The sequence below is a fragment of the Prunus avium genome, chromosome 4, assembly GCF_965620075.1.
Source record: "Prunus avium chromosome 4, drPruAviu1.hap1.1, whole genome shotgun sequence".
Taxonomy (NCBI): Eukaryota; Viridiplantae; Streptophyta; class Magnoliopsida; order Rosales; family Rosaceae; genus Prunus; species Prunus avium.
The window spans coordinates 35541370-35568131 of record NC_142287.1 but is presented as its reverse complement, the minus strand read 5'-3'; the positions used below and the strand labels follow the sequence as shown (position 1 = coordinate 35568131).

Sequence of the window (26762 nt, the reverse complement as noted above, 5' to 3'; positions counted from 1 at the left end):
ATCAGCAATAAGCTGCAGACAACCTGGAAATATTTCTTTGAACATTGCAAAGAAACATACAATATTAATATGAAATTTAAAATTTCAGCATAAATCCCATAATAAATAAAAACCTCCATCTAAGTAGCACTTCAATCTCTAACAAGCTAAAGGAAATCTTAAATTAGCATCAATTGCAGGGGAGAATGGTTTAATCTCCTCAACCGAAATTATTGTGCATGTGTAGTGTATGCCATCCATGAATTGCGTCTCTTCTCCTTTTGTGGAATTAGTACATCCTAATTTGTTCCCTTATGAAAATTATATGCATAAAGCATAGAGAAATGACTAAGAATTTTAGTCCATGACCTAAATATGTAGGCTATGCAGCAACCGACCAAATTTTTATAAATAGGAGAAATTATAAGACATTTTCAATAACTACACATCTTCAATTTCATAAAGAAAAGAACAGTAAAATTTACCAAAAACTTACAATTAATTGAAATAGAACAATTAAGGGTGATTTACCCTTGACTAGTTGACAAATGGATCGGAAGAGAACAATTAAGCATGACAACATATTTACAAGAGAGAAAAGTACACATTAACAGACATAGCAGCAGTAGGATTCATTTCACATGGCACATGGTTTAGTTATTACCACATCTGGCTGGCATTTCAAAAGCACAAAGATGACTGATCAAAATTCTTGATGGAATAAGCAAGACTTAGATGCTGCACTAATGACAATAAAGAAGGTAATGAAAATGGCTGCTGAACTCTATAATGTCCCTGTAAAATCCTGTTTGGGGCTATGTTCTTAAAAGCTTGGAAGCTTTACTAACCTTATCACTGGATCTAATGACGAGTTCGTTCCCTTTGTCTGAAGCTGGCAAATTAATCAGCTTTTCCATGCTCTGAATGGTATTTGAGGAAAAAAAAAATATTGAAAGTTATTGCTTTGGAGTACTCTACGTATCTTTCCAACGTCTAGCATACGAGAAAATAATTGTATAATAGCAGAAAAAATGGGCAAATTATTTTGTGCATACAATGTCCAGAAAAAAAAAACCACAAAATTGTCAAGAAACTGCCTTGGAGGTTTCCAGAAGTAACAATAAGATAAAATGACATCAATTGGAGGAAAGGGAAAGGCTTTGAATTTGATAAATAGTGTACCTTTTCCATATCATATCCGCAACTATCTGCAGATTCCAAATAAACCCAGATTAGTTTTCACACATTAACATCATTAAAAAATAAAAACCCTTAAATATCACATATACATCCAGGGACGGACCTACCCTTTGGCTAACCTGGGCTATAGCCCAGGTAACTTTGTCTTTTTTCAGCCTAAACTAATATACTCAGCCCAGCCAATAAACAACCACGCACTGCACTCTTTTATTGGTTGTGGGCCACTTGGGTGCTCCACTGTTATGAGTCTATGGTCATTCGTTTTGTTTTGTTTTTGGACTTTTTCTTCTTTTGTTTTTTTTTTTTTTTCTTTTGCAATTTTGCACTAGAAATATTAAGATATAAGTCAGGGTCAGTTACTCAACCCTAAACCTTCTCCTTTTTTATTTATTTTTGGTACAAAAAGGGCCAAAGGCTAAGCCCCCATTTTTTGGTTGAAAATACCCCTATTTTCTTTTTTAATAGAAAATAACATATTCTTCACTTCACACACTCCTACTCGTAGAAAACAAAAAAGATACATGTACTAGATGAAATTTATGGGGTAAAACTCATTATGTCCTCTTGATTAGGATATATTTTTTTTGTGATCAATGAAATTCACTCGAGTCGAGTTTTCTAGGTTTGTGCATAATGTAAATTTAGCCCACCCCAATTTGAAATCCTGGGTCCGTCCCTGTATACATCGAATTAAAAATGGAAATCAAACAATCCAAAGCCATAAACCAGCTTGCAATCGAAAATTTCAAAACCCAATTTGTTGTGCCTCAAAGTCAAAACTAAGAGTGTCAATCCAAGCAAATTCAAAATAAATTGTGTACTAATCATCAAGCAATTAGCAGGAAGATCGTTTCCCGATAATGCTTGAAACACTGCCCACTGAAACAGGACGATATTTGGGCTTTGAAGCTCTGGAATTCCCATTTGCTTGATATTGATACATATGGCTTCTTAGAGCTATTATCGCGAGATAATCGTGAAGATTCTTCTTCACCCCTTGGCTTTGCCTCGCCATTAGGTGCAGACAGACATAGCCAGAGCTTCAGCAGCCACCTCAGCATTCTTCCCAGCCTTGCAATAAGCAGAAGCTAATCGAATCAGGAACCCCCAATTAGCAATGCAAAACCCCCCAAATCACCATGTGTGATGCCTGGGAGGATCGAGATAAGCAGGTGGTAAGATCTCAGGAATGGGTGAGGGAGAGTGAAGTGAAGTGAAGCTTTTTTGGGTTCGGGTTATTGTTTTTCTAATGGGTAAAATCTGACCGGATGTAACTTAAAATGATTTTTAATTTGAATGGCTGTGATGCGTCCACACGCACCCCCAGCGATGACCTCGAATAAGTCCTTGTGAGAGACCAGTTTGAAGCAACAGTGTTCCATTTTTTTTAGGGTAATGCTAGGAGACTATCTATTTGTACCATATTTGTGTACCAACTGATGTGGCTGTTGAGTTGGCTATGCCATATCATTAAATGAGCTTTTAATATTTTTAATATTTTAATATTTTTTTCACCCTTCACTTTACAGAAACCTAAAAGACAGGATAAACCGTGCGGCCTTTGTGACCTTCCTGCAACTCAGATCATCAATCGTTGACTCTGTTTCCAGCAATAGCGAAGCCCACCCATCTCTGCTCTGGCGCAGACCATGTCATCTCTGATCTCTTATTTCTTTCTAGGACTTGTTCGTCATAAGTGATTCTTCTATGGTCGGTGTCTCCTTCATCCCCACAGTGCTTCTCTTTCATCGTGAAGATCTTGTGTTTGTTTCAATTACTGTGTGAGTTTTAATGATTGAATTCTCTAACAATATTTGAGATTCTTTTAATCTTTTTGGTTAGGATAAATCATGGGTCTTTCTTTGCAGTGTTTAAATGTTTGTTATTGCAATTGGGTATATCGATCGTTTGAAGAAGTGCTTTAATGATTTCTGATGTTCATTTAAGCAATTAAAATCATTATCTTAATTATGCATTTGATGCTTTAGTGCATTCGTTGTTTACGTTTCCAACACATGAAAGTTGAATTCTTGTTGTTGTGCAAATGAAAGTTTTCATGGCAAACGAGGCCTATATGTTCAGATTTTGCCCTTACTTATCTTGTCATTGTTGAATGGTTTTTTTTCTTCTTTTGACCTTACAAAGATTCTAAGCAGCTGTGATATGACATTATTCTGAGCATTCTTGAGTGGTAAAATTTGCATGGTTCAATAACTCTAGGCACACTGGCATTGGAATAATTATTAGGAATCACCATGGGGAGTTCAGAAGTGGTAAAATTTGCAGGAATATCTGATGTGGATGCTGAAGCTCGGGCTAATATTGAGGGTCTTTCTTTGGCTGCTGACCAAGGCTATTCTCACATTTGTGTTGAGTCTCATTCCAAACCCCTCATCAATTGCTGTTTGGGGAAAATTGCCAAGGGAGCCTGGGAACTCTATCAATCATTTGTATTCTTGATGTGGCTATGATCTAATTTTGTTTCTGTGGCTCTGTCTTGGGCATGTTAGCTAGCAACTTTTTAGTTGGTTCTTTGGAGCTTTTTGTCTGGCTCTTTTTCTGTATTTCTTTTTGCTGGCGAGTGCCTAACAGAATTATTCAGTTACCAAAAAGAACGGTCCAGTTGGTCAAAAAACAACTCACTTTTGGGGACCTGTTGCAAACTGGGGATTTGTTGCCGCTGTATGCTTCACTTCCATGATATCTAGAGTGTATTTGATTTCAAATGAGGTTTCTTGCTTTTTGACTAATACCAATCTCAAACTACAACCAATCAATCTCAAGTGCAATATGGTCTACATTAAAGCAATATGGTCTTTTCAATTACAACACTAAACAGAAAAATGTCTACATTAACAAAAAATGGATAAATTTTCAATTTCAAAGTGTTAACAACTTCTGCAAGTGCAATTCTTTTGCTTCCAATGATCAGTTTCGTTGGCCACCACTTCCTCCAGAACTAAAGCCAGGCATGTATATATTTCTTTTCTACTACCAGAAAATGATTCTCATGAAGGATTGGATGATCCATATGTCCTATCTCATACCCTCTATACAATTGATTTAATTGACTATTTTGAGTAAAACCCACAAATGTGGCCATATTTTCCTGCAATGTATCCATAATATTAGTCATTACAACGGTACTAGAGCGAATGACTAATAATGAAGTTTAACAAACAAAACAATCAATCAAAACAAAACATTCATGTCATACCTGCATAGCAATGCTCTCTTGTGTTCCAACTACACCATCACCTTTAGAAGTGGATAAACCAACAATATGGCCAATATCATCAAAATCTATTGGCTGCAAATCCTACATAAAAATTCAAGGACAATCACAATTAAATACTTTATTGATTAAATAATACATTAGAAAATAAATAAAAACTGTATCCATTTTACTTGCATACATTCAATTGTTTCTCTCCATTAGTGTTGTTTCCACAAGATTTGATTTTCTTGTTACTCTCTTGTTTCTTCTTTTTACTCTCTTGTTTCTTCTTTTTACTATCTTGTTTCTTCTTTTTACTATCTTGTTTCTTCTTGACTGCTTGCTCCAACTGAGATTTCCTCCTTTTAAATGGTGGACGGCCTTTCTTTCTAGCTGCTAAGGGAGTAAGAATACGTTGACTTTGATAGAAAATAACATATTCTTCACTTCACACACTCCTACTCGTAGAAAACAAAAAAGATACATGTACTAGATGAATTTTATGGGGTAAAACTCATTATGTCCTCTTGATTAGGATATATTTTTTTTGTGATCAATGAAATTCACTCGAGTCGAGTTTTCTAGGTTTGTGCATAATGTAAATTTAGCCCACCCCAATTTGAAATCCTGGGTCCGTCCCTGTATCTAATTGCAGCATCTGTATATGTTTCTTTCCGAAGGTCTGTGAATCCAATTTATAAAACAGTAGCAGTTTCAGAAATGAATCTAGGGAATCAAGTCGTGAAAAAGAAGGTTCTTTTTCTTATTCTTCTCTCTTTTCTGTAGTTGAAGAAATTGGATAATTCTACCTCTCAAAATCTGCATCTTTTGTCAAAGATAAGAGTCTTTTTTTAATCAGATTTAGTTAATTAATTGGATTTTATGCTACCCTTTTGTTTCAGTCTTTTATCCGTAAGATTTTCAAGGGAGAAGGAAGTGGCTCATCTGATTTCTCTGGTGAGTCTATTGAATTTCATTCTGTCTTGAATACAAGCACTTATCATCATTGTTTCCCATCAATGAAAATCTAGGGGCAGACAATGTGCTCTCTCTTTGCCTCCTAAAAAAACTGAGGATATTCCTCGAAATTAGGAACTCATATTGTACAGATGATGTTGTCTTTCCTTTTCTTTTTGGTTACGGAGATAGCAGAATACAATTCCATTTGTTTAAAAAAAAAATATGTGATATTGCTTTTCTTTTTTAACCTTATTTTAACTTTTTTTTTGGTAAGATAGGGATGATTAATTTGGACGTGTAATGTACTAGTAAAGCTAGGCTTTTTGGAGAGAAAGCGATGAATTTTATTGATAGGAGAGGATAAGCAACTAGTACAAAAATTGGGCAATGTATTTGGGATACACATATGGTCTTCAACTCGTTATTTAATTATTTCAATAGATTTGTGATATAATTGGATCGGTTGGAATTAATTTGGTAGAATAATGTGCACATCAAAGTGGTAAGTAAGACCAATAATTTTAACTTTTAACTTTTTTGGGTCTAAAATAGCTTTGCTGGTAAGAAGATATTGACTGTTACAGGGAGGGGACCAAGGTAGGGGACGAATGGTTACGTATATTCATGTTTGAAATTCTAGCTATTGCAACAAAGGTAGCAAGCATAAAGCATGTCCCTCTCCTCCCTCTCTACCTCAAAACCAATATTTTGGATTAGATCTCCTTTCTCTTTCTATGTTCCTATAAATCTTAGGCTTTTTATCACAAAAGGTCCCTGACGTTTGCGAAACTATCAGATTGCATCCTTAAAGTTTTTTTGTATCACTCATGGTCCCTAACGTTAATATAAGTGTTCTTAAACAGTCCTTCTGTAAAAAAAAACTGTTAAATCCAGGGATATAATTGTCAAATCAATCCAAGATTATAAAATATATATATATAATTCTTCTCTCTCCCCTCTATCTTTTCTGTTTCCTTTCCTTCTCTCTTCTCTCTCTCTGTCACTTTCTTTTTTTCTTCTTTCTTCCTCTCCCCGAGTTCAGCTCTCTTTTTTAGTCAATATATATCAATGGAGGAGGTATGGCAAATGGGGCGTGGACTGTCTTACCCATTATGATTGCAATTAGAAGGGTTGGCTTCTTTGTTTGATTCACTGGAGTGGAGATGGATCCCTTGTGAACAAAATCATGCAGCTTGAATTGGTCTCGGAGGAGTGGTTGTGCAAACTGATCAGCAAAAGACCACTATTCTTCCCGGTGCTTTTCTGAGTTCTCTTCCCACCTGAAGTGTTTTCCCAAGCTTTAGTCCATACCAATAGCTCAATGAACAGAAATTTAGAACGAAAATATATCACACCAGACTAAATTGAAGTGCAATCTCTGACAGCAAACAAAAGCTTCTCCACAAACAAAGAGTTAATTTTTCCCTGGTTTTTTTTTTTTTTTTTTTTTGGGTCTGAAACATGGGTTTGCTGTTTAGACATTGGTTTCCGAGATGATTTTTTAATTTAGTTAAGACAATCCAATTTTTGAGTTGATTTTTTTCACTAATTTATGGGTTTTTTTTTCTTGCTGTCATTGTTTATTGCATCCTTGATATATATTGACTAAAAAAGAGAGCTGAAAAAATCGAACATGGAGGAGATGAAATGGGAAAGAGAAAACATGGGATGAGTGGTCTATTGTTTCTCTGGTTCTCAAATGGCGGTGCAAAGTCAGATATGGTTATTTTTTAGAGAGAGAGAGAGAGAGGAGAGAAGGATAGGAAATAGAAAAGAAAGAGGGGAGAGAGAAGATTTATATATATATATTATAATTTTGAATTGATTTGATGATTATATCCCTGAATTTAACAGTTTTTTTGACAGATGGACTATTTAAGAGCACCTATATTAACGTTAGGGACCATGAGTGATACAAAAAAACTTTAAGGATGCAATTTGATAGTTTCGCAAACGTCAGGGATGTTTTGTGATAAAAAGCCTAAATCTTATGATATGAGTTAAAATAATTGGTTCCTTAGGGGCAAGTTTAATATGTAAAGAAACTTTTTTCTTGCTTTACCTAGAATTCTTATAAATTTGACACCTTACCATGAAATTTTCGTTGCTCATATCTTCTCTCAGAACCACACTCCAATCCCGCAGTTGACGCTCAACTTATAAGTGGCACAAAGCTTCAGTCCTTGCGGTAATCACAATATCTTCTACAATTCACAGAAAAGTTCTTGTTTCTGTCTTTGTACCCTTTGACAACTATACGTAGCTTTAACATTTGATATTTCTTCCCTTGGTTTTGTAGAGTTTTTGCAGCAACATGGAACGTAGGAGGGAAATCTCCTGATTCTCTTGATAATGGCCTAAATCTGGACGATCTTCTGCAAGTTAATAATGAAACAAACATTTATGTCTTGGGGTATGGTTTCTCTATTCGTTGTTTTTCGTTTACTTTGTTGTTCCCTTCTGATTTGTACAGTTTCAAATTGATAATATCGTTTTGTTTTTCTTAGGGACCTGATTACTTGTTTTTTCATTTGCAACATTTCGTGTAAAATATGCATCTCCTTTCCGTTAGCATTTTTTCCCCCTCACATCCACCCAAAAAGCATCCATCCAGTAGTGAGAGATTTGGTATGACAATTTTTTTTCAAATGAGATTGTGTACTGTTTGTGCCTGATAAATCACGGCCATAAGCTGGCCGAAGGAGCCCCTTCCCTCGACCCTGGCACTTGTTCATAAAAACTGAAACGCAGCATTTCGCCAGGGTACTTCGCCTTCCTAAAGACAAAAGAAGAAATGCTAAGGCATGATCATCTCGGCCTCAAGCGCAGGCCGAAGCCTAGGCCGAACAAAATCACGGCCAAGGCATTAAAAGCAAATCATCACGTGACAGCAGGGTCCCAGGCTTCATTTAATGAAGTAGTGCCTGTTTAATGCAGCAAACCCACTGGCCACAAAGAAGCATTTAATGCATGAGGGAAGGTGGTAAGTGACTGAAGTCAGGATTTGGTGATGAGGATCAGAGTGATTAGACGTGGACATTCTCACAAGAATTCTGACAGCCTGAGATATTGGTTCACCAGCTATCCAGGCCATAAATGCGTCTCCACGGCCAGAAGCTCAGAACCCACGATCAAGAGCGGCGGCCGAGATTCACCGGGATTTCTGGGGTCACACCACCATACTTCACGATTCCAAATGTCGATTGGACTGCCCACTTGCTCCAATCAGGCTCCACCATGCAGATTTTTAGCCTCGATTACTCCTCTAGAGACTCTTCCTATAAATACAAGACTCGAGCTACATTCAAGGGGTTCAACACCAAAACAAAGCCTCCCACGGAGCAACTTATTTTTTCTTGTAATGCACTTTCAATATCTTTACTTGCTTTCCTAGGAGTAGTGTTAGATTGTAAGGAAAATACATTCATCAATATATCATACGACTCTTGATTTTCAAGGCGCCGGAGCACCATCCTTGTTGTTCGTTCACTCACCCCATATATCACACGACCGTCGCTCCCTGAGCAGCGCGCCGGAGCACCACCCAAAATCCACCACCAACACCATCACTCAACAGCCTTGTAGTTCAGGCCGTGAACCTAACAGCCGAGACCAGTTCCTCTCTCGGCTACAATCGTTTGATTAGGAAGACGAGTTCAAACAGGCGCACCACTTATCCATCCAACACTCATCAACACATCGACGCACGGTAAACCGTGCTGGCACGCCCGCGCACAACCGCACCGCACCCAAAAGCAGGAAACCGCGTGTGTTAACGCATATCCCCTCGGCCCGGAACTCCAGGCCGTGAGATTTGCGCGGCAGACATGTACTTAGGTACTTGATTTCAAAACATACATATTGTATGAGTCACAACAACATTTTGAGTATGATAGTGTGGTCAAGAAAACACAAAGAGACAAGCTATACAAATAAAGTAGTCACTTTGTGTTACAACATGGTGACTTTGTGCTCTCTGTGCAGTTTTTTGACATCACTTTAGTAGAAGCTATAAAAAGAAAATGTATTTCCATGTTATAAAGGTGCTTCTGTAGCAGATACTAACTGATCCTTTCATATATTTTTGTGCTTTCTACTATCAGTTTTCAGGAAACTATCTCTTTAAATACTGGAAATGTGCTAGTTCTAGAAGATAACAAACCTGCAACAAAATGGCTTAGCTTAATCAATCAGTCACTGAACAAATCACCAGATGGGTCTTCAAAAAGCAAAGCCAGTGGTTCACTATTTTCCTCTAAGCCTTCACTTAAAAAGTTCAGTAAGACTCTAAGGACAGAGAGCAAAAAGAGGTTGAAGAGTTGCAACTGCACGCCAAATGAAGATGATGAATCAAATGACTTTGATATATCGGAAATGTTCATGCCGTCTATTAGCGACCACTTGAAGTATAGCCTTATAGCTAGTACGCAATTGGTGGGGATTTTTATTACAATTTGGGCAAGGAAGGAGCACATACCATTTGTGAGCCACTTAAAAATCTCTCGTATAAATCGTGGGATAATGGGATGTCTTGGAAACAAGGTATTGCTAAAATAATTTAGAAGCATAAAGGTTTATTGTTGTCAGTTGTGCATGATTGAACATATCACCTTTTATTGTAAGCTTAGGTTATTATTGTTCACTTGCAGGGCTGTATTTCTGTACGTTTTTTATTCCATCTGACAAGCTTTTGCTTTGTCTGTAATCACTTAGCATCCGGTGAGAAAGAGGGGGATGAGCTCAAGAGAAATCAGGATGTGTCAGAGACAATTAAGAACACTCAGTTTCCTGATATTTGCAAAACAACTCATAGCAGGATGCCAGATAACATTCTAGGACACGAGTAAGTATCTTTAAATGGTGTTTTCATCCTTATTTATAACCCATCAATATTTTCTCACATTTATGGAAACTGGTTATCTGACTAAATGCTTTTGCAAATGAATGTAGTGTGGTCATATGGTTAGCGGATTTGAATTACCGTATTGCTTTGAGCTACTCCAAAACCCGGCAACTTCTGAACAACAATGATTTGAATGCACTTCTTGACAAAGACCAGGTAATTGAATTTAACAAAACCGGCATTGCATTAGTACCAATTCAATGAATGATCCATTTGGTGATGGAAATGAGCACTGCATTTCATTTCATATTTATCCAAAATATAATTAAACTTTGTAGCTTTCACTGCCAGAGAAGTCCAAGGCATTTGGTTGTCATTTTTGAGTCATATACTTTGCTTTCTCCGTCTCTTTTTTTTCTATCACCTACACATTCTAATTCTCTCATGTTGTGCATTAATAAATTTTTTGTTTGTATTTATAGCTCAATATTGAAAAAGAAGCAGAGCGAGTATTCAAAGGATGGAAAGAGGGAAAAATTTGTTTTGCACCTACATACAAATACTCGTATAACTCAGATGCTTATTTGGGAGAGACAGAGACATCCAAAAAAGACAGAAGAACCCCATCTTGGTATGTGGATTGCAAGAATGTACTTATGAAATCAAATTTACATTTGACAAATATTTTTAACTAGTTCCATATTGCAGGTGTGATAGAATATTATGGTACGGAAATGGGATTACACAACTTTCTTACATACGTGGAGAGTCCCAATTATCTGACCACCGGCCAGTTTGTGCAACATTTGCTGTGAATGTTGTTGTCAATGAGAACGAGTTGAAGAAGGGATTACCTAGCTCTACTAAGAATACTGACTTTGAAGAGTTTTTGTGGCACTTTTAACAGGTAAAAATGGAGACGTCATTTGATTGCTTTATTAGTTCTTTGCCCATCCGGTTTTTGCTTTGTTCCTCTTGATTTTAAATACTTTTCTCTATTTTGTTTCTTCTTGTCGCTTCACTTCATCTGCTTTCATTTTTTGTATTGTCAGGTCTCCAACAAGTTAAACGTTAGGTCTCGAATTGGTCGCACATTCCAACTTTTCCGGGGTGCATTATGAATTACATCCTCCGTGTTCGGCTTTGGATGTTCGGATTAACAATAATTCTTTTTATGCATAGTAGAAAAGGTTAATGTAAATGTCACCTTCTATCTATATAAACTTATTGATAGGTTAACATGCTTGTTGCCAAAAAGCAAGGCCAGTCATTTCCTTGGTAGATCTTGTAGAACTTTATAAGCTTCAACCACAACCGTGGGTTCTGTTGCTTGTCCTTGGAAGATCATAGTACCGTTTAAGGTCACAAGTGTTCTAAAAAATCCCTATAAAAATGCAGAAGACAGTCTATGACAACTATGGACCTGCCAAATACGAAAATAAGACAACTCCACATCTGGATCCCACACTACCATATCTGCATGGTTCCCAATTGCAATTGCTCCCTGCAAATTTATAATTCAATTCATCAGTACAATGAGATTCCTGTCTGCATGAAAATCACTAAAACAGAGGAAAAACGGATGATGATATGACCTTCAATTCTTGTCCTGCAAGCCTGACGGGCCTTCACTCTACCATAAAGCTAGATGTTCTAAAGTCACTCTATATTTCTGGCCATATGACCATGTCACGGGAAGAACAAACTGCAAATTCCCCTGAGGAATGCCAGTTAGTTTCTGAAACCAATCACAGACCATAACATTTGCAAGGAAAAATATGCCAACCTGCAATGCCACCCCAAGCCCTGAAAAAGTCTCCATCATCAAGAAGCTTGAGTTCCAGCAGAGTTGGTGAATAATCAGAGCTTAGCTTGTCAACATGTCCTACCTGAAACAAAACAGTGAAACCAAATAGAACCAATTTGATGGTGGATAGATGGCTATCCCATCATGTATACAGGCAAACATAGAATGATTGCATAGCAACAAAGCCTCCCACAGTTTTTCCTTGTTGGCAGTGTCACGGATGGGTAGAGAACACTGAAAACAAGTATCTCCATCCCGAATCTCTTCTGCTGCGAATGCTAAGTAGTGGGGGCACGTCTCCACAGTTACACTGTCACCACCACTTTTTGCATCCTGCTATTATGCACAAAACTTGCTTTCAGTAAGTCTGATAAAATATGTGGCTGCAGATAGAGCTGAATAGGTAGAAAGTTATGAATGGCCATTTGTATCTGTTAGAGTCATAAGACCCCACAAAAACCACATACGTATAAAAGACCACCTTAATAAGATCTAATGAAGAGCTTGAGTCAGACAAGTGAACAATATGAAGATGAGCTCCTTTTGCTGGGGCACCAAACCTTGTGTCCTTTGTCAAGGTCAAGAGATCCCTAATAGCTGCCTCTTCCCTGGTTTGGAAACAGAGGAAAAACAGTTTTCATGTAAAAATATATTCAGGGATAGCAAGTCTGAGGGGAAAATTTTGCAATATGTATTCAGCATCCAGAAAGTCACATACATTCAAAAGTACATAATATCTTACCATGAAGGTGGCCTGGTCTTCAGATACGTCGAATAAGAATGAGCATCATTACTACCACCTTCAACTCCCAAGTCGCTTTCAAGATCTAGTTGTTTCTCTGCATGTACAAGTAAAGGCCTTCTATATTTTTCCAGTACAGATAGTCCCTCCTAAAGAACAGATAATTGAAAACAATGTGCAGATGTTTGAAAAGACATCAGAGTTATGCAAACAACATCGCATCTCAAGAAGCCAACTGATCATGCAAGTCTTCAGCCATCACGAATGAATAATTGATTGTGTTGATTAAATTAGTACTGGTAGAGTTGGATAAGCAGCAATACAATTAAGTCATTGATTCTATTCTTAATTTATTTTGCAAGCTAAATCAGACAATTATATGACAGTGGGAAGACTGAATCTCATGAAACAAACCTTAATATGACTGGCATTTGTCATAGGAAAGTCATTGATCCCTGATGGACACATGAAAGACTAGAAAAACAGACAAGGAAAAATTTGTCAGATGAGGATGGTATAATGTTCTATTCATACTGCAAAATTTCTAAACACAAATTCATCTTCATGGCATTTGTACTATTCTATTAAAGCGTGTGCCAGTTTCACTTCTTGATTAGTTAACCTTCAAACCAAGAACACCGGCATTTAACAGATCCTCAAGAGCAGATGCGCTGAATGCATTTTCAGGAACAAGACCTCCCCAGAAACCTGCCAACAGTGTGTAGGTAAAACCCAGTAGTTCTCAAAAGTTTTAGTATAATGGCTTCCCCAAACATATATATAGTTTTAAGAGCATACCAACATCAACGTAAATTCTGCTCTCTGCGGCCTTAATCTTGAGCTCCAAAGTCTCTAGAAACAGTTGATGGATCACTATTTAGAGGCATGTCAACCAATGTAGTTATCCCACCTGCAACAGAGAAAATATAAATCTATCAGCGATTTAAAAGCTATGAAAACATAATAATGAAGCAGAGGTATAGGCATACCAGCAGCAGCAGCCTTGGTCCCTGATGGAAATCCTTCCCATTCAGCTCTTCCAGGATCATCAAGATGTACATAAGACAAAGTAACACATGAATAAGACAAAGTAACACATGAATAAGACAAAGTAACTCATGCATAATTTATCAACCTATTCTATCTTGACAGAGCTTGAAGCTGAAGAATTGGAAAAGAATGAAAATTCTGACATTAGATGATCAATAATGCTTCCCTTCTCAACCTTCAGCCATCTACTCTGGCTGTTCCACAAATGCAGTGCAAAGCTTTGAGAACGAATATGCCTCAGGTTTGCAAGTAACCATTTTGAGTGAAGCTCATCTTTAGGACCCCGAAAGAGACTCCGAATTCGGCTCCAATTAAATGGATAGAACGCTGAGGATGTTAAGACAGTGAAATTAAAACCTGGGTTTTTTGGATTTTCTCTCACTCTTGAAACCACCCTTGAAACCAAGTAAGGGCCATTGTGACCCCACTTGTTCCCATCAAATGTAAGAGCAAATTCTTGGATAAACTTGAAGATCAATGGATGGTTCTTATCAAATACCAACACAGCATTATTCAGTCTGCTCCAATTCCCAGTTTGGGCATCAATTGCCTGAGCACCAATCACATTTCTCAACTTTGATAAACTCTTTAGTACTATAACATCTGTGTCTAAATAAATACCACCAAACTTATACAACATAGCAAGCCTAAGCAAATTAGAGAGATTTTGACCCAAAGAAACTCCACCAGGATTCACTTTCCCTTTCCTTTAGCTCATAATACCAAGCTTCTGCAGGAGTGTTCTTGAATAAGTAATCAAAGTCCAGAGAAATTGCCATTACCCTGAAACCCATTCCTGAGAATGGCCTCAAAATTTGACTTCCTTTCTCTGAATCCAGCGAATTTGAGACTATGGCCAAACAAGCATTTGGATGGGACTTGAACAAGCTCTCCACAGCCAACAATTTCCCTGTTTCCAAAAGTGTTGGACGAATCCAAGTCATAAAGAACCTGACTTTACAAGAGGAAGAGTTACCAGCAAAGAAGTCTCTCATTCTTGTTGAAAACAGAGAGAGTTTTGGTTGAGGGGGTAAGCTTTTGAGCTTGCGCTTGTGTTTTCTGATCTGCCTTGGCCTTTGGAGTGAAAATTTTGAGACGGGTACCATTGAATTTCTTGGGTTGTGCAGAGGAGGCAAATAGGTCTCTAAGAACATAGGCGCATTTTCTTCCTTCACCACATACATCACAGAAGAAGAAATTTTTGAACTTGAAGAAGAAGAAGAAACATAAGCAGGAACCCAATTACTTACAGATTCCACGGCGAGATTTCCCGGGGAGAAAATGGCGGGGTCCGCCGAGGGCTTGGAAAGAGGAAGGTAAATACAGAAGACATAGAAGCCATTGTAGGCCAAAAGGAGAAGGAGAAGCAGAGCAAGAAGAGAAGTGGGCATGTAGATCGATTTAACAATTGAAGCTCTAACTCATCAAGCACTAACCTGCGGAAAACTGACTCTGGTACACAAAGATCTTCTACCTTCTGCAAGCTCTAGATCACCAACTCTCAATGGGGCTCAAGTACTGTTTTGGTGGGTATTCTTGCGAAGGCAGGGACCTCTGTATTAATACTGTTAGCTGGTGGAAATCTTATTGGATTTTCTCCCATTAGAAACCCAATTAGAATATAACTTGTACACCTAGCATTTGTACATTTATGTCAATATTAATAGGATTAGGATTCCTAAACTCATAAGGATTCTTTATTCACATCTGAATGAGTTTACTGGACGAGTTTGTATTGATCTCTATATTTGCAAACATGAGTTCAAGATTGATTCAATGACTGTGATGTCCTATACAAGCTTACATTCTCCCACTAGGACACACAAACATTGAATCCTGTATTGAACCATTGTATCCACAGCAAACATACTTTAGGCGCCATGAGATCAAACCAAAACTCAATCCTAATGTCAAGCTTCTGTCAAGAAGAAATATCCATACTGAACTAAAGAAACTCATGCTTTTAAACAATCAAACATGGTTTCCAGAGTTACATGTACAGAATTCCTAAACACATGAAGCACCATCAAGACATAAGTTAACTGATATGCCATATGAACCTAAAATGTGAATCATAAACATATAAGCATATCAGGCCCTCTTTATGCTTCGAAATGAAGCCCTCAATTTGTTGCATCTGAAACAAAAACTTTAATTGAAACATACCATAGTCTCAACTGAATATTGCATATCCTTAATAAAACTGTAGCAACTATAAAATGCAATAATAAAAGAACTTACTGTTTGCAAAAACTACCTTAATGTATAGCCATGAACAAACTTTAAACTGGAGAAAAATAATTAATGAACGAAACTGAATTAAGAGCTCCCACTAGACTTCATCATCAAAACTTGACAGAACTCCCATGCTCTTCACATGCTGCTTGAAAACACCATTTGGAATTGCTTTATTGAGAGGATCTGCTATCATTGAATGTGTGTCTATGTGGTCAATTCTAGTATGACCCTGCTTGATCTTTTCTCTTACTAGAAGAAACTTGACTTCCAAGAAAACAAAGAATTTATAACTCAAATGGTCAAGAATAATTACCAATGCATGAATCTTAATTCTTTCATGATCACTTTCAAAACTGGCAAAACTGGTGACAGAACCGACACCTCCGGCAATGATGCTGAAATTCCACATTGCATATAATCAAGAATCAGAAAAAGACCCAGAGACTAGAAATATCACATTCAATCCTAGAATAACCTGCAAATAAGCCTAAGTTGGATAACAAGTCCTCTATATAATTAGAACCCATTTCTTTGCACAACACAAACTATAAATCCCCAATAAAAATAAAAAATTTCCCTCTGTATCGTTTAAGTTTCCAACGATACAGAGGGAAATTTTTTATTTTTATTTTTTTTTTAAAGGACCCGCCTAGGCGGCCGCCTAGCGCCTAGGCCGATTTTTCGAAATTTAACCATACGACGTCGGCTTGGGACTCAGTGCAGGTACACAATAACGCGAGGCCCAAATCTTACAGGTATAAGTGGGCCTTCACTTGGGGTCCTTTTTAAACTTGAATCCATTGTTTTTTTGTGTTAAAAATTTTCTAAGAACAGATTAGAAAATGACAAGTGGCTAGTTTGGTTTTTTTCTCTATAAATAGGCTTTATATGGGTATTTGTATAATATGTCATGCTAAAATTTATTTGTGAAAACCTAGTTTGGGTGAAACTCAAATGTTTATGGTTTATGATGATTGATGATGGTGTCGCATCCTATAATGGCCTACCCTACTGTTTCTGTAAATTAGTGTGCTGATAGTGGAGGAGGTTCTGGCGATGGCAATAAATATGTAGCGTCCACACCACATTGATCAGAAACCATGAAAGAAACTGCGGAAGAATTGTTGACATTTAAAAAAGAGTAGAAGAGTTACAAAAATTGCTAATCACACACATGGACTACCGACGAAAGTAAGACATTTTCATTAAGCTATCATATTTCGTATACAAGTATGTCTCTCTTCCCTGGCTCCAGTATGGTGAAAAACTAAAAGGATTCAAAAGAATAATAGCATAAAGGAGGGACCAAAAAGAAGAAAAAATACAAGCAAACAAGCCTGCAGTCAGATTGATTCGATACAGAGTGCATCCAGCTGAAATCGCAACTTTATGAGTGTCGTGGCGTTGGGTAAACAATTTATCTGAAAGGAAAGCCAAATCTGTACAGGATTTCCATCTCTGAAAGGAAGCTCCTCTCATCGTATCCTACATGACTCAATTACTTCGCTCACAGCTTTATGAGTCTCTGGAGATATCATGTTTAACGTCAAATGGAATGCCTGAAGAAGAAATGAAAGTTGCCATTAGTGAACAACTATGTGCACCATTATCATACTTTTCCATGCTACATAGACCACACGTTATACATTTTCATCTCCCGGAATGATTATCAATAAATTATTTCGAGTTTGTTGGAAGCACATTATAGCACCAACTACTGATTTGGTCCCCGACAGTATGCCGCAATACAGTGCAGAAGATGCTGAGATCAGTTGACCAGAAATACAGGGTAATTTGATAAAGACTCCTTGAAGGAAGAGCATGCAGTTGGGCAGACGATAGGCCATTGCTGTTTTTGGCCAAAGTCCAACAGGAGGCCTTATGATGAGGTGAACAAATAGAAAGACCCTCCGGACAATTTTTTATATTTTAGATTTTTTTAAAAAAATTTAGATTTTTTTTAAAATAAAAAATGGGGTATTTTCATTACTGAAAAATAACCGAAGTTAAAGATTTAGAAGTTAAAACACATACCACAAATCTGTCCAACACAGGTACTAGGATAGCCAGGCTGCGATCTGGGAGACAGTCAGCAATCGCATCACGTATGCTCTTACTGAGGACAGCAAAGAAATTTTGCATTGAGGATATGTCAAAGAAGCTTGATACACAGAAAGAGAGAAAACAAACCAACCTTTCAGTTGAAAGGAATGCTAGAAGCAGGGCAGAATAAGCTTCCACTATCATTTTCTCCGCTTCTTGTTCCCCTTGTAATACAGCTGCCTCGTCGTTCTGTACAAAATCAACAAAATCAGAATTAGAAGACTATGATCAGATGTCTAGTAAACACCATTCTGGAAATCTTTTTTTATTTGTCATATGAACACTAAAGTAGTAGAACACCCCAGAATATTGAAAGTAGACAAGACACCCAAAACATAGAAATACCAAAAATATGTAAAAAAACCTGAGAGCCTGTTCATTACATTTTGCAAAATGGTTTATATTTTTGGAAAGTAGAAACTATCTGGTATGGGTTCATTCTAAGAATACAAATGCTCCACTCTCTGACCTTGGAAAGGAAAAATTCAATTTCTCATTTTTGTTTTGGAAGACAGGCCCTTGTGTTTTCAAGAAATCACAACTAAGACAACAAAGGGGAAATTTTTATAGAAAATAAGAACGTGTCACCCACTGGCAAAATCATTTCTTCTGCACCTCCCTCGCCTGCACCTTGGTTGGCAAGGAAAATAGAGCAGATAAGCAGAATTAGATCCTTGCGGCTCTCCTCTTCAAACCCTTCTGAACTAGGTACATGAACACTAGCTGCTGCAAGCCGTGATCTGGATGGAACACCATTATAAATTAAAAGTGTGACAGTAATAAAATGTGCCAGTATGAATATATAAAAAAATACAACAAACTAAGACTGTTTAATCTGCAGCACAGGTACTAGGGTGTCTATAATTATATAGCATCTTTCGTTGTCTGAAATTATTGAGATACAAGTGGCCCAATGATGAAATTAGGACTGGCTTGGAATACAGGGGAAATGTTGAAGATGACAATATATTTTCTACCCTCCCAAGGACTCCATTTCATTGGACCAACCATGGTAATGGGTTCTCATAATTGATTTACAAATTGAGGTTAAATATGAACAGACAGGGAAATCACTTAAACAGCTGGACACTCTCCAAAATGAAAAAGGTGGTTGGTTGTTAAGGGGGAATAGAGTACAAGGATAACAATATGTATTGTTCCAATAACAAAATTGCTTGAAGAATGAAATGCATAAACAGCTGGACAAAAATGGAGAACTCCAAGTTACCTGTTTTGGCCATCTTTCTCAACCAAGTTCACAAGCAGGCCCAAAATAGCAACAAGAAAGTCTAGCTCTTGATCAGTAAGATGCCTATTATTCTGATGGCCAAGTTCAACGCTTGAAGTATTCTCACTTCTCTCACTGAAGGGAGATGAGAATGAGCTGAACAAAGGGAAGTGGTTGGCAATCAAAGAAGACAAGGTCTCCAGTCCTCCATTGGCAGCAATTTGCTGACAGCCAACAGGATTATCATTTGCTAAGTTCATCAGAACCTGCCAAGAAAGACATTTATGAGTTTATACAGTTCAACGGCTTCACCTGTAAGAAGAATCTAGATGGGGTTGCAATTAATGGAAACCACATTCTTCTATTATTCAAACGCCTGATGAGTATAATAAACATAAAAGTTACACTGAGAATAACTGAATAAGTCATAGTTGAGGGCTAAAATTAAATCATGCAAACAGTAAACAGTAACCAAAGATATATCTTAAGGTTCAGAGAAAGGGACCCTACACCTACATATCATCCAACACAAAGCATCTAGCAATTGTTTTTTAGAGAAACAGAATTTTATTAAAGTAGGAAAACTAATTACAAAGAGTGGATAAGGAATCCACAATCTGAAGAGAAAAGAGAAAATACAATAAAAGACCACTCAAATAATATTAAGTTAGAAAAGACTCAAAATTCGAAAAATCTAGTCTCACTTCACAGCTGCTAACAAATCGAACTTTATAGATGAATGACAATAATCTCTAAAATCAGCATAAAAACCAATGCCCATAAGCTGCCCAGAACCTCACCCCTAAAGAGGTTTAAAATATCGGATTGTGGGATTACCTTGACAGCAGTAAGAAGGCAGTCCGCTAGAAGACCGGAACCTTCTCTACCAACAGCCCCTGAATAGGATGTCTCATGCACCTGATGGTTTTCTCCATTACTTGATGCTTCTTGGCTCATAATCAGCTGCAAAGTGTTATCAAGTTCTCTGTATGCTGCCTCATTCTGTTGCGATAGAGATATCTTTTTCTTGCCAGATAATAGGTCCCACTTGGAAGGTTTAAAATCATCTTCATCAAATGCAAAAGGATCTTGACTCTCCTGTGAAAGATCAATTTTGGAGTCTTTAGAAACATACGATCTTTGACTGAGACCAGAACCTTTCCTGGAATCATCATAGCTAAATGCAAAAGGATCTTGACTCTCAGAAAGATCAATTTTGGAATCTTCAGAAATATAGGATCTCTGACTGAGACCAACATCCTTCCTAGAAGCACAGCTAAATGTACAGTTTCCACCATTTAAATGCCTTGATGTACCACTGGATGAACCATATCTGGAAGAATTGAGTCCCGTCTTCACTGAATAAGTATCAGTCATGGAGGTGCTGGTAGTTTCCGAATTGGATATAGAATATACAGAGCGAGCAGTGAGCGAAAATCGGCTGCTCTGACATAAATCGGAGCTCTTCTCGGAAGCATTTTTACTCCCATTAGAAACATTTAAAGACTTTTCATCATTGGAGGCAGAAGAGAAATTTTTATGCAGATAAAGACCTAGGAAACAATGCCATTAATTATTAGAAAGCCGAAAAGAGTAAGAATCATAAGTAACTCCGGAGATTATAAGTTACCTGATAGAATATTGATGGCGCTTATAACAAGTTCTGTAAAAGACATGGGATTTCCTGCAGGATCCAAGTTTCGTTTCATTCCTAGCAAATGGCTCTGTTAAGAAAGCATGGATGCGAAGATTTTATTTCCACTTTCAATAGTTATTAATAATAATAACCCAACATCATAATGCAGTATCAGTTTGAGTTTGTATGCAGTGTGAATTTTACAAACTAAAGAGACAGAAAAATAATTCATTTTATATGAGAGAGAGAGAGAGAGAGAGAGAGAGAGTTTGTGTGTGCGTGTGTGTGTGTGACCCACTGACCCTAAATCACATCTAAACATACCTGATTCTCTTTACTCAGGAACGTGGCATTTTCCATAATCTTCAAACATTTCAAAAGCAGAACCAGGCTCCGCACCATGTCGATTTCCTTTTCCCATGCAGAAGGCAAGCTATCTTTTAACCAACCCTGCATATTAATTACATGCACTTAAAAAAATATACATTTTCCCAACTAACAATTGAGTACCATAAACCCCAGGGTTCGAATGGAAAACCAAAACAATTATTTAATGACTACTTTGTTTGGTTACCAACTTATCATGACTCAAAATGCATGATGCACTTGTAATAAGGAAAGAAAAAACAAAACTTCAAAAGTAGATATTGAATTGATAAAGCAGTGACCGAACAGTGATGTCATTAGCATACATAACTACTCAAGAAAATCAGGAATGATGATGAACAATAAATAAGCTGACGCTAAACGAGGGCAAATAGATAACTGTTCATTATTACTGTAAAGCTACTAATCTGGTGTCCTAGTTCATCAATAAATTAAAGAAATATATACGTGAAAGAACACAAGAAACTTGCATCTCTATTAAACTGGAAGGAGTAAGGCTGCATGGTGTTATTGCCGTTCTTTCCCATTACATGCATTATTTCTTCGCAGAAATTTATGATTTACATAGGGAACCACAACTTCTCATATAAATTATTATTGAAGCAGAACTAGTTAAGTATCTCTCAGAACTGTTTGAAGTATTATGGCCCCTTGGTATTTTTTCCAATATAATGAAACAGACAATGAGATCAAACAAACATACAGGCTCACACCTCCATATCGGAATGGCAACTCACGGAAACCTCAAAGATAGCATCAAGACCTCCAAGCTCTCGTAATTTTTCCTTAAAGTTGCTCCCAGACTTCCTTACTGTACCAGAGGTTTCTGAAAGCACAGGCCAATTAAGAAATGAACCAATCAGGGACAAATAAAACGGGAAAGCGAAAATAATGCAGATATAAAGATAAAGAAACACATGATAATTACCGACATATCCCAAAGGGTTAAGAAAGAACAATTTGAAAATTCAACGCATAGTCATCAGGAATATCAGAATGTTGCAACTGTACCCTCTACATTGCATATACTAGACTGCACAGTGGATAGTGAACAAAATTGAAAAGCAGTTTATGTAATGATTTGCACTATCCAAAACTCCAGCTAAAAGTTTGACAAGAACTTCACCAAGAAACATCACAGAATTTGAAGTTCTTACTTATAAATTACTTTGCTCTTTACAACCAATAGGAAGCATCAATCTCATGCCTAGATTTCTCGTTCACAAACAATCTAACTAATGCTTGAGATCCAGACTTAATATAATGTAACAATGTGTATCATAATCAAAAAACCATCAGCTTCAACACAGAACCAGACCTTCAAGAGATATAGTGGATAAGCAAGCTTTCTCCATAGTCAGCAAAGCTATCCATTTTGGGCATAACTCTGGCTTTCCCATTTCACCATCATCCGCACAACTTGGTTTCAATTCCTTGCAACCTACAAGAATTTCTTGAACTTTGGAAAAGATAGCAGCAGAGCTGGAGTCTAATCTTTTCGTTGTACATTGCGAGATGTCAGCACCCATACGCAATGCTAGAAGCTTCCGTCCAATTTTAGGTGCTTTATCTTCAGTAGTGTTTGAGACAATTGGTTTGCAAAACCTAATCAAAAAATTAATAGAGCTCGGTGATTCCAGAAGGTGATCATCCTGACCCTGCAATAGTGAGAGGTAACAAACCTTTAGGATCATTATTAAGAGAAAAAGGAACTTCATTGATGCATATATACTTTTGAAGCATCACAGCAGACACAAGTAGTACCAGGATGCACCAGAAAACACGCCAAAATAACTCAGAAGATCAAATTAGAATCATCACTTGTCAAGTAACTAAGTGACTTACATCGCTTGTCAAAACATAGAAAATAGTTGTGGCAGCCAGATTGCTGGGTGAATCATCAAAGCTGAGACCCAATATAGCCTCGATTATTGTTTTTGCCATCCTGAAAACAAGGCACTTCAGATCAATGTATTCCCCAAAAATGAAACAGCAATTTGGATAGAGAAGGACTTTGCAAAAACTTGTGAACGACAATTTCTAGTCGGCACTCACTACATAGTTTCTAGATTATTGGAGTAAACAGACCCTAAATGATATGCCAAAACACCTGATACTTTGAGATGAATAAAATTAGCAATAAAATATAATTTTCTAATACATTATCATGTGACCCTAGATACATTCAACACAGCAAGTCATCCACACACTCGATAAGCAAATTTCAAATAAATTCTAAGCATCTCTAACCGCACATCTCCAAAACCTCATTTTAAACTCAAAACCCAATGAAGATGGACTTAAAATACAGAGACACATATCTCCAAGTCACATGACTATCAGGAACTACTTCTAATTCGCACACCCCACGTATCCAAAAATCAAATATCCATCAAGAACGACTGAAACTAACATTACCATTACCCATCAAGAAATTCTTGACATTTGACATAACCCCATTTCCAAAATCGAATTTTTTTAATCCAAGAACCCATCCAGAAGTAGTTAAATCAACCTAACCTACCCCTGCGTCCTGAGAAGCCGTCTCTGCTGAGCCGTGCCACAGATAGACAACAAGGACAACAAGCTAGCCCTTCTGATCCGAACTGGCTGACCCTTCCTAAGCCCATCCAAAGCGAAATTGACCTCGTCCACATGCTCCATCATCTCCCCAAATTCCTGTGCCTCCATCAAAGTCGACGTCGCGAGAATTGACGGCGGCCTGGAGTTCTGGACCACCTCCTTTCGAGTCTTGGCTTTCTTGGACCTCCTAACGGCGCCGTTTACCGGACCGTCGAAAGAGGAGCGCTTCAAAGAGTCCTTGGGGGCGTAGGGGTCCGAATCAAAGTGGGCCCACTGGGAAGAGGAGTCTTCAGATGAGAAATTGAGACTGCTGTAGAGGTGGTCTTGGGAGCTTTCTTGAGGTTGAGACAGAGAAAATCCGAAGGGGTCGTTGCCGTCGTCGTCGTCGTGAACGGCGTCGTTTAACGTTGAGTCCGAATAAGTTCTAGGAATGCCTCCCTTGCGACGACCGTACGTTCTCACGATCATCTTCGTTTATACGGCGGCGTTTCGGCTGCTTCTGCTGTATCAGTTAGGGATGGGCATGTTTGAACGAAAAAAGAAAAGGGCTTACGGGGAATCAAAAAGATTTGAAATAAAAGGACGGAATTGGAAAACGAAAAAGTTGAGCTGGAGCTAGAGCTATGGCCAGGTCTCTGAAACTCTCAGCTCAAGAGGAAGGAGAAGGAGTTCTTGAGACAGATAGAGAAAACTTTGGGGTTTTTTGGGTTTGAGACTGAAAGGTTTTGGTGGCTTCGATTTGATTTGGTTTTGAAAGGCTTTGGGCTGCCGTTGTTTGTGAAATTCTGTGCCCTTTTCTTCTTTTTGCCCAATCACCCTTTTCTTGATTGTATCTATTCGAGGGTATTTGTGTCTTTTACGAAGTTCGGGTCATTTCGAATTCGGATCCTGCTGCTCGTGGGTAGATCGCCTCGGGGGACCTTAACCATAAACTGGCGAAAGCACCACCCAACCACAGGTCGTTTACTTGAGTCTTTTTAAGGTTTAAACATAAACGACAATTGTTTCTATTCCCTTATAATTTATTAAACAAGTAATACGACATCATCCATTTATTAAACAGGTCTTTCTACTCACTTAAGCCATCTCCGGGTGGGGAGGGTAACATTTAGCCCTCTAAAAAATAATTTTATAAAGAATGGTATCATGCTACAATATAACCATCTCCAGTAATAAAGGGCTAAATTTAATATTTTAATAATTTTAGTATATTATGTAAATTTATTAATTTTAGTATATTATGTAAATTTATTAATTAATTTAATTAAACTATTATTTATATTCTATTTAAAATATATTTTAGAAGAGAAAAATATATTTTGAGATATGATTTTTTACATCCACGTGTCAGCAAGTGATTAGCCCTATAGATTTATAATTAGATTTTTTCTTGTTCTAAAAATAACTTTAAAATTAATTTAAATGGAAAAGGATGAAGGAAAGTTTGTAAAAGAATGAAAAGATTGTGAGAATTTATGTAAAATGATGAAATTGAGGAAGGATAATATGTAAAATGATGAAGATGTTGTGAGAAATTATATAAGAATAGTTAGGTATTTATAAAAAATAAAAATTAAAAAAAAAACGGAATTTTTAAGAATTTTTTTCGTTTTTTTAAATTAAAAAAAACTTGCTAACATCACATAATGGCTAAGTGACATAAGGTAGGGCCCATCTAAATATTTAGTCCGCACTAGCCAAAGGGCCACATGTGACCCTTAATTTATGGATTTTGAGCTATAATTTAGGAATTGGCCTTAAGGCCATTTTGAGCCATGGGGAATAGGCCTAATGTAGCCCTAAAATTATTCAAAACTCATCTTCAGTTATGGGCTAAAAAATAAATTGGCCAAATTTGGAGGGCCACATTTAGCCCTTTAGCCCTCCAACCAAGCCACTTGTAACCCAGCTATAGCCCAGTTCAATTTTGCTTATGGGCCTAATGCATGTGTTTTTCAAGAAGAGAAAGTATCATGCATGGGTGTGAGTACGGACCATCTCGTGCAACTACAGATCCAAAGATTGATATAAAAGGTGCACTGACGTCAACTAGCCGTTATGTTTTTTTTCTTTTACCCTTTTAAATTATTTAAATTCGTGTCACTCAAAATAATAAACAATACAATAATAAAATATATTTAATTAATAGTTTAATTAAATTAAACAATACATAGTAATGGATTGTATGAGCCATGTACCATAGTTTTTCTCATAGTAATAAAATATGGGTGGCCTTAAAATATAGCCATACATGGTTGGAGAGGGAAAAATTTAGCCCGATACTATTCTTTAAAAAATTAATATTTTGGAGGGCTCAATTTATAGCTGTCAACTACATTAAGCCATATGACTGAAGATGACCTAACATATTAAGTTGAATCTCTTATTTAATTTTAATGAACAATTTCTTTTAAGAAAAAAAGGACAATATTTTTCACATCATCTCATAATTTCTGCTACCTATATTACTGATGGTCCTTGCCTAAGTGCGGTTTTAGTAATTGATGGGGATTTAGTTACCATGTTTTTGTTGTTGGTGATGGTACTAGTGGCAACTGTAGTTTTGAGTACTTCACGTCATGTCATTCACAATAGTTTTGAGTTCCTTAGAGATATGGCTCCATCCTAGCATTTGACAAGTATGGATTAAAATTCTCTTACATACAAAACTGCCATTTTTTCTTTTTTCAAATGGCAAGTAACTTTGGAGGAAGGGGTTGTGGTGTCTAGGAAGAAAAAATGCAGCACGAGAATCCCTAATTTTAATTTTTTCTTTAATTGTTTGTTGT

The 26762-nt window shown here is 37.2% G+C and overlaps 2 protein-coding genes and 1 long non-coding RNA gene across 3 annotated transcripts; 2 read left to right on the top strand and 1 right to left on the bottom strand.

Moving 5' to 3' along the window:
• The first annotated feature begins 2550 nt into the window (after positions 1-2550).
• LOC110766728 (uncharacterized) lies at positions 2551-3842 on the top strand. Its single transcript, XR_002528205.2, has 3 exons — positions 2551-2571; positions 2709-2960; positions 3400-3842. It is a non-coding gene; the product is annotated as an uncharacterized LOC110766728 (long non-coding RNA).
• A 1274-nt stretch (positions 3843-5116) lies between these two features.
• LOC110766744 (type I inositol polyphosphate 5-phosphatase 10-like) lies at positions 5117-11158 on the top strand. The gene is made up of 9 exons (XM_088251394.1): positions 5117-5149; positions 5299-5353; positions 7481-7544; positions 7656-7769; positions 9460-9898; positions 10006-10199; positions 10307-10415; positions 10682-10830; positions 10908-11158. Exons 1-9 carry the CDS (start codon positions 5117-5119, stop codon positions 11101-11103), a joined length of 1353 nt encoding a protein of 450 aa, XP_088107520.1. The 3' UTR covers positions 11104-11158.
• Positions 11159-17216: 6058 nt separating this feature from the next.
• On the bottom strand, positions 17217-24766 carry LOC110766772 (wings apart-like protein 1). The gene is made up of 12 exons (XM_021970137.2): positions 23915-24766; positions 23236-23335; positions 22709-23048; positions 22104-22216; positions 21328-21453; positions 20998-21091; positions 20205-20920; positions 19368-19633; positions 18732-18879; positions 18231-18328; positions 18071-18152; positions 17217-17595 (listed from the first exon to the last, which is right to left on the bottom strand). The coding sequence occupies exons 1-12, from the start codon at positions 24439-24441 to the stop codon at positions 17512-17514; spliced, it is 2694 nt and encodes an 897-aa protein (XP_021825829.2). The 5' UTR covers positions 24442-24766; the 3' UTR covers positions 17217-17511.
• Positions 24767-26762: the final 1996 nt, after the last annotated feature.